Raw genomic sequence first — 17,414 nt, forward strand, 5'->3', positions numbered from 1 at the left:
GCAATGTTAAAGTCAAGTCTGTACTCCTTCGATCAGTTTGGTGCGTCGATATTCATTGCATAGAATTACAAATTGTGTATACATATGTATATTCAGCCAGCTCTAAGACCCTAAGATCGGCAGGCTAGAATGTCAAAGATCGTGGTAAGCATTAAAGTCGCCTAATACCAAACGGGTTTCATCAGGAAGCAGCATACTTAATGTATATATGGTATATATTTTCGGGGACTGGCGGAATGAAATACCTCGAGCTCGCCATCACCTGGCTGGATAGCTACGTCATGACATTCTAGCAGAGGTTTAGGTCTTTTCTGTCTATATCGCCATGAATAAAACGATATCCGGTTAAGTTTTATACATACATATGCATATTACATTATAGGCGAAAATTTGGATTGATTAGCAAACGGTTGTTGTCTCACTCCACTTTAGGACTTGTTTGTAAACAATATCACGCAAGCAATTCGAAGTGTTTCCTATTAATAATTCATTTATTGCGACATTTATTTGTGTGAGTAAGTAAGGTTCAGTAGTTTTTTTTTTTTTTTGGTGAATACAACAACACTGAGGTCTGCATAGTAAAGTTAGTACTAGCTGCTAAACTTTAAAATGCAACTGAATGAGCGCAGGTGTCGAGTGCTGCTATTTTACCAAACCCAATAAATAGCTCAATATAAAAATGTTGAGGCCATAGGATAGCACATTATTTGAAAAATGTTCGATTTGGTTAAAGGTCGTGGTCGCAGCGTGTTCGCATCCCGCGATGCAGTTATTTATCTTTTCAACACGTTTCGATTTGTGGGTCTCAATCCACCACCTCACTGCCGTTTGCTGTACTACTTCTATGGCAGTATTATAACGCTTTTTGCCGTCCTACTTTCGCCGCTCATCTTCAATGTAGGCTGGATACGTGATCGAAATATCTTATCGGTAATGGAGATCCTAAATTGTGTTCAGGCGGCTCTCAACGTCATCGGTGTGCCAATTAAGAGCATCACACTGGCCTTGTCATTGGGACGTTTACGCAGTGTTGAACCGCTATTGTCGAAGTTAGATGCACGCTACACCGAACCCGAGGACTTGGCCAAGATACGAGCCTGTGCAATCACTGGCAATCGCATCGTGTTCGGCTACATTATCTCATATATGATGTACGAAACACTGACTGTGGTCACCGCATTGCTGGGCGGCCATGCGCCGCTAACCTTGTATATTCCATTTGTGGATTGGCATCGCTCAAGCTGGGAGTATTGGTTGCAAGCTAGCTTCGATGGCGCTATGCTCTTCTTTCTACTATTCCATCAAATACTTAATGACTCATATCCAGCTGTATATATCTATATTATACGTACACAGGTGCAATTGTTGGCGAATCGGGTCAGGCGCTTGGGGACAACAAATAAAAGCCAGGAGGAGACATATCATGAGCTGCAGGATTGCATTATAACACATCAGGAGATATTAAGGTTTTTAGCATTGAGTACATACTAATTGCCGTAAGTGGCTCCAAATATGGCCTCTCTTAATCGCAGATTGGTGAGCGTCGTGGAACCTATTATGTCCTTAACGCTCTTTGTCCAGTTCTTCATCGCTGCAGCTATCTTAGGCACCACCATGATAAATATCTTCATTTTCGCTGATTTCGCTACAAGAATTGCTTCGGGCACCTATATGTTTTGTGTATTGCTGCAAACTTTTCCCACTTGCTTCTACGCTACTCACTTGCAGTCGGATTGCGAGCAGCTGTCCATGTCGATTTTCCACTGTAATTGGCTTTCGCAAGGCAAACGCTTCAACACGATGTTGCTATATTTTTTACATCGCTCTCAGGCGGATATACCGTTGTTCGCTCTGAAGTTAGTGCCAATTAACTTGTCTACAAATGTGTCAGTAAGTTGGAATCAATGAAAGTGTTTTGAAGCTCGTATACCACATGTCCTCTTCATATTTTCAGATTGCTAAGTTTTCATTCACTCTTTATACATTTATCCAGAAAATGGGAGTGGGTAAGAATCTGAAGTAACAAAGCATCAGACATAATATTGAACTCAACTATTCAAAAATGTAATGTACAGTGTACCTCAGATGTACTTCGAATTCTTCAATTTCGTAACTTTATTTTGTCCCACTTCGCCGACACATACATATATCCTTAACAAGGACAAATCGGTTTAAATAAAAGTTTATGATACTTTGACATCTTCCACAATTTCTTTTTATTTTGTTAATTTGATAAATTTGGAAAAGAACAAGAAAAAACGTTAACTTCGGCTAATATACCCTTCACAGGTGCATTTCTTTTAGTAACTATGTGTTCAGTTTGTATGGAAGCTACATATATGCTATAGTAATCCGATCTGAACAATTTAATCAATTTATTTTATTCAAAATAGTCTGCTTCTGCTTCAATACAACTTTTGCATGGTCGAAAAGCATGTGGAACGAGTGTTTTAGCTCGTTGGCTGGTATGACCGCCAGTATGCCGGTGCAAGCCTTTTGCGTGGCCTCCACGTCTGCATAACGCTTTCCTTTCATGGGCAAATGCATTTTTCCGAAAAGGAAGAAGTCGCAAGGTACCATATCAGGTGAATACGGGGAGTGGTTAATGGTTAAAATGTAATTTTTGGTCAAATAATCGTCCTTCGAATGTTGGATTCTGAGCAATTTTTGGTCGTCAGTCAAGTGCGGAACAAACCGTGCACACACCTTTCGTAAGCCCAAATGTTCGGTCAAAATGCTATAAATCGATGTTTTACAGATGTTCCTTTCTATTTCAATGATGATTTCGGCTGATTTTTGATGAATTCACGCACAGTTTCGATGGAATTTCCGGTGATTACGGATTTTGATTGGCCCACATGTTGATCGTTATTTATGTCCTCACGACCACTTTGAAAACGTTGAAACCATTCGTGCACTCTGCTACGGGATAGGCAATCATCGTCATAAACTTGTTTCATCAATTGAAACGTTTCGGTAAAAGTTTTACCAATTTTAAAACAAAATTTAATGTTGGCTCTTTGTTTGAAGCTCATTTTCGCACCGATAACACAAACATACTGTCACTTAAAACGCAATAACTCCACTTTCAATCGATGAAAAGTCATGAAATTCTCACTGGACAATCGATTAAGATAGCAGATTCTAACGCATCAGTCGACATATAGATGGCGCCACCAGGGGGCGCTAGATTCAAAAAGTCCTGTTTACTTTGGAAGGCACCTTGTAATATATTGTTTGCTTATATACATTTCCTTTGTTCTAAGATAAGGGTGTTTGGAAATTCAAACTCAAGGTTGTTTTTTACTTCCTTAACCCGCCTGAACAACGTTTACAAATCGTTCAACTTTATTACGAAAATTCACGTTCTGTAAAGAATGTGTTTCGCACGTTTCGCTCAACTTATGGTCAAGTAAATCGGCTTTACTGAGCGTACTATTTGCACCATTATCACCCATCTAGAGACCCAGCATACATCTGTGGACTTGGCGCATTTTTCGTCGAGATCTTAAATTGAAAGCGTTCAAAATACGGCTTTTATGGAAACTGAAGCCGCTTCGGACCTTCTAAAGCGACATCACTTCGTTTTATGGGCTCTTGAAAAATTTTTTAAAGAAAATCCAACGTTTTCGATCCAAATTTTGTTCAACTATGAGTTCCATTTCTGGCTCAATGGGTATGTAAACAAGCAAAATTATCGCGTTCGGTATGAAGAGCAATCAGAAGAGATTCATTCGGATGAACACAACGGCTTGGTGTGGTTGGTCCATATTTGCCGGTGAGGCCGTAACCTCCAATGACCACCGTTATCGCGCCCGACAATTTCATGCCTGAAATTGAAGCTCGTCATCTCGGCGCCATTGATTTCAACAAGAATGCCAATGAATGTTCTTTCTGATAATAAACATTCCCTTTTAAATTTGAACTTTCTGTGTTTTTTTTTCTTTAAAAAAGTATGAAGCATCGAAATGGAGAAATGGATCACTCTTTATGTATTTGCATGAGATTTTGTCTTCTCCAGGATATTCTTATGTTAGTCGTGTCGTTTATAGTTGTATGCAGTTTGGCATTTCTTAACATGGAGAATGTCACCTGTTGCTATCGCTGCTCATTTGTTCACTTACACATCTACTTATACATATATGTATGTAAGTACATACACAAATATATAATATATACATAAGTTAACAGCCAAAATTAAGCGAAAACGTTAATAAAACTTTTACTAACCATCATTCATATCCATAAATAAAGGGACAAAAAAATAAATTTAAGAACATCATCTATATAACAAGTTGAGAATCTTTAGGATTCCACTCATTTTCCATTCACCCCTGTCAATACCTTAAACATTGAGTATATTTCGTTTTTCACTCAATCTGCAGTGGTGAGTTTCGCAGTTCCATTAGACTATGCTCACACGCAAACTGTTTTTGCTGTTTTTGTTGACGACCGGGGTTCTTGTTCGTAATAGTTAAGTGCTACGCTATTCGGCATTCCTTTTCGTTTTGAAATTCATTTCATGGTTCCAAGAGCAATGGTTTCAAATGAATATTATGTAATATGCAAATATGTACAGTGAAATTCCTCATAATTCGACAACCACCGTCGCAATGTTTTTGTCCGGCAAAAAAGAGTGTTTAAAATGTATTTATCGAGTCAGAATCTGCAACTCAGAACTATATATATATTGAACAGCCAGGAATGAATGAATGACAGTTATAGTAAGTTACCGTAGAGCTACCGTAAACCAGACGGCACCAGCGCAGTACAATTTGTTTGCTGTGATCATTTTACGAATTCTTAAAAAAACCCACAAAACAAATTTGACAATTTAAAAAAGCGGGAACAATAAATTGCACTCTTTATTAGCGATAATTTGAAAGACCAAAATAGTGTCAGTTTCGGTCATTGCAACGTACTTATGTCCGGTTATATGCATTGATTTTGTATGAAAATAATAATGAAAATGTTGTGTTGAAATTTCTCCAGCTATTGGAGATATCTGGCTATGACGTAAGACTGTAAATGATGTCAAAAAAATTAGCTAATCAAAAATATTTTTGTGCACCGCATAAAAGATTTACTCGCATGTGACACCAAAAGAGAATTTTGACGGATATGAGCGACAAAAATAGCCCTCGTCTGAATGCAGTCTTATTGAGCAGTGAATATAGCGTTCGCTTGAGTTCTTGACTTTTTCGTTGCGTTCATGGTGAATATCCATAATTCATTGTGCGGTGTTGTGTGAAACATGTTTTTTGAGTAGGCAACGCTCGTCCACGGTTTAAATTTATTTTTTTTAAGGTTTCATTCGCTGTGTTGTTAAAATAGAAAAAGTTAAGAGTACACAAATATATACATATGTATGGCATAACTGAAGAATGATTTAACTCGAATATTATCCACGAAAAGCCAAACATGCTTTTAAGAGTGCTCCCGAATGCCTGAAATATAAGCGCAAGCAATTAATTTGATAACAGAATGTGTGGTATAGTGTGTGACATTTTGTACAAATTCGATGTATTTTATTACAATAAAATGAAAACAAAACACAACTTTTGAATATAAATCAATTACTAGCGCGAGAAAAAGCCCGATGAACTCCAAATTTATTAAAGGAAAATAACTGCAAACCAAGTAAGTTCTGCTATTCGGTGCAGTTGTGTAAATAATTTCGTATTTATTGTTGTTGCCACTCTCCTGAATTTGATGAGTTGCAAGCATTGTATAAAACTACAAGTAACAAATCCTATCATTTTCACCCATATATACACAGGCGAAAGCTTATAGAATGACAGAAATTACATTAAGAATGCCATAGAATGAGGGAGACTCAGGGCAAAAGGTCAGGCACTTCATTAGGGTTTCCTAAATATTCTACTACTAAAATGGCCAAATGCCTTAGAAAAGGCAAGAGTGTGTTGCCGTTTGTTAAATTTTCAAATATATTTTCAAATCTATTTCGATTATTAAAATTCATAAAGATGTAATTTAAATAGTTTTGATTACAATTTTATTTATTGTATCAAAATATTGGTAAATCTTTCCTATTTCAGTAAAAATATTTGAAGAATATATTTATTTTTGTTTAAATTATTACAACTAGTTTTGTTTAGTATTGTATATATTGTATGGGTGAAAATGGGGAACCGAACGCCTATATTGCAACCTCTTTACTATTTTTAAGTCTTTTGTTTAATTCTCTGTGACGAAAAATCAACTATTTCGATCAGCTGTTGACGACCATATGATTCTTTTGTTACTTGTATGATTCTACAATGGTTGCAAGCATTGCTCAAGGCTTATGGCTTTGGATATTTTTTACAGAAGTCTCATCATCTCACAGGGTTGCCAGTATCGATATTTTTTAGTAATTCGGTGCTGTGATACAGTCACAAGTCTCTAAATTTGAGATTTTAGATTAGGGACAATTTTTGTGACTTGAGCCGATTTTGCAATTCAGTACGTGACAGTCACAAAAATCTCGATTGAAAACGAGTTAAATTTCGTTATTTAGAGATGCATTTACACTTGTATGAAATTAAATATGTCAATAACAAATTATAATTTTAGTAGGGATGGTAAACTCGATTCCGATTCTACTCGAAAATCGAGTTTTCCCGTAAAATAATCGATTTTTCGGAATCGATCTTCAGTAGTCGAAGTCGATTAAGAATCGATTCTTGACATTCGAAAAATCGATTATTTTACGTGAAAACTCGATTTTCCCGTAGAATCGGAATCGAGTTTACCATCCCTACTGGCAGCCATCGCGTGCAAATATAATAACCTCCGCACAATAACCACCACAAAAAAAAATGATTTTTTTCCATGTAATTTATATGGAAAACAGAAAATTTGAAACTGGCACCTCTTAATATTAATATTAAGAGCTCATCTTTTGAGTGACTTTCTTTTTCACATTTTCGAAAGTTTTTAGCCTGTTTTTCAGTTGAAAAAAAAGGTTGACTCAGAATGACACGCCCTAGTGTACATTCAAAATGGCAAACAATAGTTCTTTTTAGTTTTGTAGCTTGATAACTATCAAGTGACAAATTTGAGACAATATCTTGTGACTAAAGACTAGAGGCTGTTTTCTAAACACTAAGTTCTCACAAATTAAGACTTTACTTCAAAAAGTCTGAAATAGTGACTAGAGCCCTGCAAGACGGGTATATGTTAGCAAACGTGTAAGCGACTTTTTTATGTTCACTTTTGCAAACGGTAAACTAATTGTTACTTTTGTTGTTTTTGTAACGGGATAAAACTTTGAAGTGTGCCACCTTATGTCCAAAAATTGTCCAAAAGCAACCAAAACAGTTCAAACCTCTAAGTACCGAATATCTGGATCCCGGTGGTTTGTTTTTGATTTTCTTCCCATATTTTACACAATTTAATTAACGGGTCAAGTCTGGTGAATACAGCGTGTGGGGGTACTAGCCCCCAGCCAAGTACGCTGTATCCTGAACCGATGGTTCAAATTGATCATTTGTTGTCTGAAGCTATGAGTATTAACAGTATTACTCGGTTTTAGAAGCTCATGATATACCACATCCTTGTGATTCCACCAAACAGAGCATTGCCTTTTTACCGAATCGATCTATTTTTGCAGTCGATGTTGATGGTGGTCCTGGATTAACCCAAGATTTTCTCCGTTCGGACTTCTTAAAATAGATCCATTTTTCATCACCAGTGACAATTCGATGCAAAACTGATTTTCTTTCTTGTCTTTGAAGAAAAGTTTCACACGTGTTTTTTGGTTCTCCATTTGTCTTCCATTTAATTCATGTGACACCCATTTTCCACACTTTTGGATCTTTCCCATAGATTTCAAATGGTCTGTAATTGTTTGTTGCGTAATATTTAACTTGGCTGCAATTTGATTTTGACACAAAGCATCATCTTCATCCAATATTGCTTGCTGTTCGGTGTCTTCAAACTTTTTTGGTGATCTTCCACGTTCTTCGTTTCTCACATCAAAGTCATTATCTCTGAACCGTTAAAACCATCTTTTGCATGCTGCCAGAGAATGTAGAATATATATATATTATACGTTCTCTGAACAAGATCTCTGTTTGCCGCTGAAAGGACAATTTCGAAGTGTCATTCTTCATCGGATCTGGGCTAACACAAAATGCTTCCAAATATTCGCGAAAAGAAAAAAATAATGCATTTTTTTAATAATCACCAGCCTGCAACCTCGAAATTTATGAGAATACAATAAACATATGGGAGGTATAGACTTACATGACAATGCTATCTTCAATTATCGTATTGCCATACGGGTGAAAAGGGGTGGTACTGTTCACGAATTGCCTCAACACTGTCCAGTGAATGCATGGAAAATGTACTGTCTCATCGCTAATTAGAATAAATACAAATCTCAACAAAATCGAATTTTAATCGGAAGTGATGCGAGCTCTTTTGACGTTCGTTGAAAAGCAGCCAGAGAAAGCAGATTCAGATGCTGAAGTGGAAGATAGACCACGAATCAACATCTGAGAACACGTCATCTGCAAAACCCATCAGAAACGACGATTGAGGTGTGTTCATTGCCACTCGCAAACGGCTTATAAGTGGAAAAAATGCAATGTACTGCACGAGAACTGTTTCAATATTCATCATCACTTGCAATCATAAAATCCAGAATATTTTTTTGTTTTACTTAGTATTGTGAAATTTGATGATTTTGTGCAAAAAATCAATTAATTTTTTATTATAAAATGAAAAATATTAACAAATTAAAAAAACATAAATAATTTATGGTAATAGTATTCAAAGTTATCGGATCACGATCATTTGATATTTTGAAATCGATTTTTTTTTTGTAAAAAAAAACCTTTCCGGCTATTTTCTTATGTATAGTGGAATGTAAGGCAGGTCGCCTCCACGCGGTGCATTCTGGGTAACGCTAAATGACCTGCGGCCTTCACGGCCAGTTAGACTACTACAGATATTTGACCCTGCAATGACATGGACTTTGAACAAAATGACTGTTATTGGATTTGGTTGATTCCTGGGCTGGTGGCCGAGGTATTCCGTCACCTCAGTATGTAGGGGTGACACCCTGCAGAAATGGCTGGCGGGCTAATGCTGAGGCTGCCTCCGTCCCGTTAAAACCCTGGCAGGCCTCAGAGTACGTTCCTCTCCCGTCATCATTAAGTTGGTGTGGTAGGTGCAGGTTGAGACGACTCCCTCTTTACGCTGGTCGGCTCTGAACGCATAGCTTTATAAGGGCGTGCGTCAACCCTCGCCTTGGCCTCGTAATTGAGATAACCTTGGGACTATTAAAAGCGACTACTTATCCGGGAGAAGGATAGCGGCTCTGAGTGGGGACCCATGAAACATGAATACTAAAAACTCAAAACAAATAAACGAAGGAAAAGGTAGGTGGGGACCGGCCTATTCCGAATTGGATAATGTATCAGGATGGCTGTCATTACCTATGCGGACGGAACCGGTCTACGCAAGAGCTAATGCAAATATTTCCACAGAAACGTGGCTTCTTCCCGCAAGAGGCGGTAATTCAGTGGAAGGAAACTGGAGTTTGCCCACAAGTAATGCAAGTAAGTTTGCCGTGCGAGACGAAATGGCCAGCAGTAGCGGAGGAACCTCTGCTCCAATTAGTAGTGGCTCGAGAACCTCAGCAAGCGCTAAGGGCCGCGGTAAGAAACACGTGTCAGAACGTAGAAAACTGAAATCGGATCGTCGCATGGCAACCAAGATTTTACAGCGCTATGGTGGCAAAAACATTAAGCAAGAATCTGAGGAGCATGCTAGCACTCTCGAGTGGGCCAAACGGGTGCTGAGCGGTAGAGAAATCAAGCGAGCAAGATCGAGAGAGGTCCAATCTGCGCGTAAACGGCATAGGTCGCACGAGGAGGAAGCCTCCTTCAGCAAAAACGCACGGACAGGACCGGCACCTACGTTTAACGAAAACGCTAAACTCTTCGGTCCAATAGAACTTGGTGTCTTTGACCGCAGCAGAGAAGATGGAGCTATTTCTCGAGAGGAGTGGAAGCGAGTAGCGGCGGCTATATCCGCGGTTTTTATGAAAGTGGTCAGGAGAAATCCTGGACCACCTCCAACGTGTGAAAGTGCCGGTTGGCATTATGGACTGCATAAGCTAATCAGATGTGCCGACGAACGGTCGGCATTCATTTATAAGGAAGCAGTAGCCAGAGTAGGCGAAATTTGGCAGGGAGCAAGACTCGCGGCGGTTCCTAAAGAGGATCTTCCACTCCGCCCACGAGCTCGCGTCTGGCTCCCAGCTGAACCTTCTAGTTCTGAAGAAATTGAGGAGATTTTGCGTTATTGCAATCCTTCACTACCCACTCACGACTGGAGGGTCATCAGGTTGGATTATACTCAGAAACCGTATCGGCAAGTGCTGTTACTCCTAAACAAGGAGTCGCTCGGTGCTCTTAATCACGCAAAAGGAGTCGTTAGCTATGGTTTCGAAAAAGTTGTTCTTGAAATTTTACCGTGGGACGACAGGGAGGATGACCCGCAAACTTCAGGTGGTGGATTCGTCCTTGGTGCGAATCTCTCACTTCTGGAGGATGAAAATCCTTCAGGTTAACCCTATGCACACAAAGGCCGAATGCTTGCTTCGTCTAGAAAGAGACGAAGCCAACGTTGTCCTAATTAAGGACAAGTAACCATAGGTCGCTTGCGCCCAAAAATATAAATGTAATTAGAACTTGATTTCGGGTCAGAATTGAACCAAAATCGACACCACTAGCCTACATTCCGCATGACGACGACGTAGAAGCATCTCCGGTTTTGCAATTTCGGATGCGAACTTGAGCTGCTTGGTCTGAGACCTGAGCAGAGGCATGCTAGAGGTGAGTAAATTTTTTTATATAGCGAAAATTTATTTTTTTGTAAATGGAAATTTTCGCCCCTTGTCCTTGATATCATTTAAGACTGAAAGGCAGCTCTTATATCGAAATCGGGGATTTTCATTAACTTCCAACATCGACCATTGCTCGAAGAGCTATTGAATTTAAAAGTTACTTATAGTAAATTAAAATTTTACCCTTGAGCCATATAAGAAAAAATTCAAATAATGAGAAATCAATTTGTTTAAAATGTTGTTTTGTTGAAATGTACGTACATATGTATGTATCTAAAACAATATTTTTATTTTTTAATTTTTCAGAGAAAGCTGGTGAAAGGAAATGTTAAAATTTGCATGAACAGTTAAACAAATTGTAATCCAAATTGAAAGCGGGCTTCACAAGACCAATCAGCAATATATGGTGGAGAGTGGAAGTATTTCAACAGCCTGTTTTTTTTTATTACATATATAATGCTTCCTAAAGGAATTGATAGAAATTTTGGCGGTGGTGATGGAGGCTTTAACTACTGAAACTACTGAAGTAATCGGAAAAATACTACTTCCGCTTAATCAATTGATTAAGTTTGAAATGCCGAAGTAAACGCCACCCACCGGAGTTTGAGTTGAGTTGAGTAATTCAGGTCTCTTGGTCGTCGAAATGATAAGAGAATACCTAGAATTGACATTGAGCTTGCACCAGATGATGAAAATTCATTTTTTTGAGGTGTACTTCCATTCATCGAGAGCTTGGATCCGACTCGACGTCTTCGAGGACTAAATTTCAACACATGATTACAGGAAATGATATCCAAGAAGGTTAAGGAATTTCCGGGAGCATGTCTTCTGATTTTTCACATATATATATTTAGTGCTGACTAACAAACGGTTCATGTACAATTAGTGTAGACCTAGATCTCAAGGTTTTCTTAAAAACTTAAATAAATAATTACAAAAATATAAAATATCTAAATTATTAAAAAAATGAAAAGTTTGTATCTTATATCATGTACACAGGTTATACAGATTTACAGGGAGCCAAAAAAAACCTAACTGAACAGGGTCATGGTTTGGTTGTGTATTTGAAAAGTTGTGCAAAACGCCAAATAATCGGAAGAAACTCAAAAAACTCGCATATTGGAATTAGATGAAGAAAAATGAATTTCTCAGCCAATAGCAGTTAGGATTGATTGTAGCCATTCAACTTTTGTTCGCTTTTTACTAAAAAGAAAAGAGAATAGTCATGTTTTGGAGCGGAAAAAGATATCAGGCCGTCCTTGAAAGTCGACTAAGAGGGCAGGCCACTTTATGCGGCGGATACGTCTAAGCGACCGCATTAAAAGAGCACATTCTGTAAGGACGGAGCTGCACATTTTTCACCAAATGGGCTTGAGTGTCGAAATCACACGCCGGCTGCTTAGTGATGTGGGTTTATATGGAAGACACTCTGCCAAAAAGCCACTATTAACATAAAAAAATGAAAGTTGTCCGACTTTTTTGGACCAAAAACTACCAAAACTGGGATCAAAATGATAATGGTATGACGATAGCAAATTTATTTTGCCAAGCTCACAAAATTTGCTTTACGTGCGCCGTTCAGGAAGTGAGAAGTTCCAGGATAATTGCGTAGTAAAGAATATTAAGTTTGATCAAAGACAAATGATTTGGCGCTGCTTTTTATACCATGTTTAGGAACATCTATAACAATTTTTTAGTACCCGCAATTGAAGAGCATTATGCTTATGGAGATCGCATAATCTTCCAGAATGACTCAGCGCCCAGCCAAAGTGGAAAATGGTTAAGTTTAGATTGGACAAATAGTATATAAAACAGCTATACAATATTGGCGTATATGATCCTATTTAGCTAGAATTTTGGAAACTCGCCCGAATTGAACCCTATTGAACAGTTATGGCACATAATGAAGTCCGAAGTTGCTAAACAGAAGCCAACAAATAAAATTCAATTGATAAAGATTTTAGAACTGGTTCGGTTTGGTCCAGTTATAAGTAAATCAATCGTAATCCTCGTGAATTCCATGTCTTTAAGAAAACAGAAGCTTACGAGGGGTATGTACAAAGCCTTTAAGGGGCTATACCAGTGTAACTCATGAAAAATTAGGCGATTTTCATGATTTTTTTTTTTAAATAAAGTACTCGATCGAATGTTTCGAAGTTCTTTGGACATAATAAGGTATTTTCATCTATATTTAATTTTTTTTTTTCGAAAATGAGTAGCTGAAACAAAAAAATTCAAAAAGGTTGTTAAAGTTGAAGATAAAAATATAAAAAATTAACAAAATGGCGTAGTTCTGAAAAAAAATCCATTTTTTAGGTAAAAAATTGTCGTTTTTTATTCCCAAATTGACAATTTTCAACCAATCAACAAGATCGTAGTAAATATATTCAAGAATACTCAGTTTCAATTTGATGTCGATCGGTGAATTTATCCTTGAGTTATGATGTCAGCAATTGAGAAAAACGTGTTTAAAATTTCAACTATCCGATTTATGCCTGCCAGTGGTCGTTCTTTAGGACGCTGCCATTCAAAAACTATTCTATGTGCGACCTTGCCGAACTAAACTATCGAAAAAGCAAAAAAAAAATCGATTTTTTGAAAGTATCACACTGATAAGGCCCCTTTAAAGACGGTCGAGAGATCATTGGCAACATGCCTCGTTCTGGACGGCTATTTTGAGTATGAAACGCGGCTTGCTCGACTCGTCCCGATAAAGCTGAATTTTTTCAAGAAGAGTACTATAAACTATTCTCTTTGGAGATGCGTGATAGTGTGAATTCCGATCCCACATTCTTGGAGAGCTTTGAAAGCCGTTCAAAAATCAAGTTGATGCTCATTGTTTTTACGATATTCGTGGTTTGGTGCAATAGGAGTTTGTGCTGGAGGGACAAACGGTCAATAAGGAGTTATATTTGCCGTATTGAGGCGTTTGCGTGAGAACATCCGTCGAAAAGGGCCGAAAATGTGGAAGAACAATACATGATTTTTTCAACGTTGATTATGCACCATTGAACACAATTGTGACCGAATTTAAAGCCAAAAGCGCAATGAGTACCATCGATCAACCACCGTATTCAGCAGATTTGGCTCCGATCCATGAAAATTTCGCAAACTAATTTGTTAAAAAGTGTTTTCACTTTTTTTAAGGACATGGATTTGAGTAGATTTTTTAGTCATATGACAGACTCGATAGTTATTACTTTTAATACATTCTTTTAGGAGTCTTTTTTTAAATTGAGTTGTACAAACTTGATCTCTTTGTCACTGCGTCTCTCAAATAGTTCGGGTGCAACCGAACATTTTATACTCTTGCTACTTGCAGGCATCAAATTCGGTGCAATACGTTAAGGTCCAAAATGTCAACCAGATGATCGGACTTTAAGAAGTTTAATATATACATATGTATAATCTATATAACTCATACACTGACCGACATATTCGGCATAAGTTTTGTTAGAAACACGTTAATCATTACGTTCCCTGGGTTTCAATCCCCAATCATATGGAGCAAAGTCAGCCGGATGTTCGAAAATCCCGATATTAGTTGTATGGGGGCCGGGTCAAGTATTCGTTCAATTGTATCTATTTTATGTAGTCACAAAGATATACTGTTATGAGTAAAATAAGAAGAATTTTCATGTACTCGAATATTCGGTTAAATCCAGTATAAAGCAGGTCGTTACCTAAAATAGATTGATATGTGATTTTACCTAAAAGTATTGGGCGGTGCCACGTATATCCCATATGGACCCCAGTTTTATACATATTCGGATCTTTTAAAGTGTTCTCTTACCATCTCGGAATTAAAATTTAATGTCTCTGGAATATTTAGAAATTAAAAAAAATCAAAATTTTTTTTTTATATTTTTAAAGTTTAACTATTCAAGAATATGTGTACAAGAGGATTTTTCAAAATTCAAATTATTTTCGGAGAGATATAGGCATTATTCTGACCCGGCATCCAAACTGGTTCGGCCGGAACTAATCGAACAAAAGACGAAAACTTTACGCGAAACTTTAAACGCGTTTTTCTCACAACTGACTTTTTCGGAACGATACCCACGATTTCTCAGGTTCTACTGGACCGATTTACTTGAAATTTTTATAGAGTCTTCTTTATAGGCTTGTCTATGGTTGGAACTAGCCCCATCTCCAATTTTTTTTTTTATTATTTATAAAAAATTCGAAATAGTCAGAAAAAGTGATCCAGAAAAACACTTTTTTTTTCAGGCAGTCGCCATTTTGTGAAAAAATTTTTTTTTCCACTTTTCCGTAGTTCCGGCTATTGCGACATTATTCTAGATTAAATATCGTTATCATCCTATTTCATCCATTATTATAGTGTGAATAGTTCTTATGAGAATTGTCCTCTGCGAATTTAGTTATGCATCTGCCATCTTAACGCAAAAATTTTAATTCGCATACTTCTTTAATTTTAATGTTTAATTTGTAAATCCATAGAAATTCGGGCCCTAAAATAATATTTTTGGCATATGTTAAGAACATAAATAGATTTTGTTGTTGATTCAATTTTGTTAAATAATTGTTTGCTTCCCTTATTCGCAGCAAAGCATCTAGTTAAGTCAGACGATTGTTTGCGTAAGAAAGATTTTGCTGTAAACACTCTTTGTTTGGCACTTTTTTTTTATAAATTTAACACTTTGCTGTGAACTTTTAAAATGTTAGTTATTTACTCTGAAAGTTTGAAAGAAATTCTCGAGCATTTGTTGATTCAGTAAATCATTTAACTCAACAATATTTTATAATACTTATAATGCCATATGAAACTATCAGACTCAGTGCATTAATAAGTTAGTCACTTCCTTTAACTCTACAATTATTATTGAAACTCGAGAAAAATGTCTTGAATCCGGTCAATACTTCCCTTAGCCCACATAGATCAGATATTAGTCACCTGTGTTGTGGACAATGTCTCCAAGTAATCAAGTACATTTACTCTCTATAAATTGTTCATGGTCGGCTGACTTGAAAACTGTATTTAGGTATTATAATTAAAGTGTCGGCCCTAAAAACTTTTGACATTTCTTCTTCTATAAACGTTGTAAGTATTTTTAATGAAATACCAATTTGATAAAAAAAAACTTATATCATCCAACTACTACAACATCTGTCAATTGAATATACCCATGAATATGTATGTGTGCTAACGGTTAATTTGAGAATTAAAATGTAAACAAATCAAGAATTCATGCATACATAACTATTTACAAACATATAGCCGAAGAGAAGAGAGCACAATGGCGTTAACTTTTAAGAGAGCTGGTGAATAGTGGTGTCAAGACATGATTGAGTAACTTTATTCGGTATAAGAACTCTATTGGATTATCAGAAGAATTAGCAATTTGCTAAGTAGCATATTTGCTGATCTTAGATGAACTCATAATTTTCAAAATTATATTGCTAAACAATATTACAATATATGTATGTATGTAAGTACAGAGATAGATTAGATTTTCAATGTGTGGAGGAAACTGTTGGTTTCTTGAAATAAAGTATCAACTATGCCTCGATACATCAGAGTATATTCGGGATAACTGATTGGTGTCGGTAAAATAAGTTTTGAACGCTGCACTCATATAACATAACATATCGTCATTGGCCCAACAAGACTCTTGCAAATTTTCTTAGAAGATTTTCAATCATAATGAATTTTTGAAATCTTGGAGGAGGCTGCCTAGAAATGCAAGTGTTTTTTAATGCGTGCGGATTTTACTCCAAATTCAACTTTTTTAGTACAAAAATAATACCAGAATTGGACCTCTACTTGTTTGAATGACTTATTACAAATTATTTAAAGCTGTTTTCTTCAAAAATTTATGTTAGATATTCACCATGTGCCAAGTTCTGAAAAGTCAGATCAGTCAAAGCAGATCGATACCTATCCACTATACTGATTTTAGAGACGTCTTCGAAAGCACGCTAATGGCTTAAAGCACAGGCTTCGATTCTTTAAGATTAAAATAGATGATGAAGAACCATGGACTATGACTGTAAAAAACCGATTTAGAATTTAGGAATAATTAAGGAAAAACAATACAAGCTTTGTTCCCTAATACTGTGGGCAAATATTGTAAAACTTTTTAATTTAAATTTCGCGCGAAAACCCATTTGTCGAAATATTTTTTTGTAGTTTGATATGACTGTCAGTGACATCTGTGCCCAATGTCACGTCAAAATAATCATTAGTGTTTAGTATACGCTTATCTTTCTGAAGTACATAAAGTACAATCGGCGATTTTTACGATGAGTGAAATTATTCAAGAAAAAGTTATATTAAATTTTATGTGCGGAATCAAATTTCTGGTGCCAAAACGTTCAGAATGTTTTAAAAGACCTTGGATCTTTGGTTACGAGCCGTAAACAGACGATTAATCGTCCGAGCATCGTAGAAAAGATGAGCCGAAGCCGAAAAAAACACGTCAAAGCAGGTCAGGTCAGGTGTGGTGTACTCCAAATTCTTACCGAGCGGTTAAACTGTCAACATGAATAATATGTCAGTGATATGCGTTGTTTGCGCGAAGCCATTCGTAAA

At 36.8% G+C, this 17,414-nt stretch overlaps 2 protein-coding genes across 2 annotated transcripts; both read left to right on the top strand.

Moving 5' to 3' along the window:
* Positions 1–599: 599 nt before the first annotated feature.
* LOC126760592 (odorant receptor 7a-like) lies at positions 600–2,023 on the top strand. Its single transcript, XM_050476338.1, has 3 exons — positions 600–1,466; positions 1,533–1,890; positions 1,955–2,023. Exons 1-3 carry the CDS (start codon positions 715–717, stop codon positions 2,021–2,023), a joined length of 1,179 nt encoding a protein of 392 aa, XP_050332295.1. The 5' UTR covers positions 600–714.
* A 6,861-nt stretch (positions 2,024–8,884) lies between these two features.
* On the top strand, positions 8,885–11,808 carry LOC126760579 (uncharacterized). The gene is made up of 2 exons (XM_050476324.1): positions 8,885–10,850; positions 11,168–11,808. The coding sequence occupies exon 1, from the start codon at positions 9,350–9,352 to the stop codon at positions 10,583–10,585; it is 1,236 nt and encodes a 411-aa protein (XP_050332281.1). The 5' UTR covers positions 8,885–9,349; the 3' UTR covers positions 10,586–10,850; positions 11,168–11,808.
* The last annotated feature ends 5,606 nt before the right edge of the window (positions 11,809–17,414 follow it).

This window comes from Bactrocera neohumeralis, chromosome 5 (genome assembly GCF_024586455.1).
Source record: "Bactrocera neohumeralis isolate Rockhampton chromosome 5, APGP_CSIRO_Bneo_wtdbg2-racon-allhic-juicebox.fasta_v2, whole genome shotgun sequence".
Classification (NCBI taxonomy): domain Eukaryota; kingdom Metazoa; phylum Arthropoda; class Insecta; order Diptera; family Tephritidae; genus Bactrocera; species Bactrocera neohumeralis.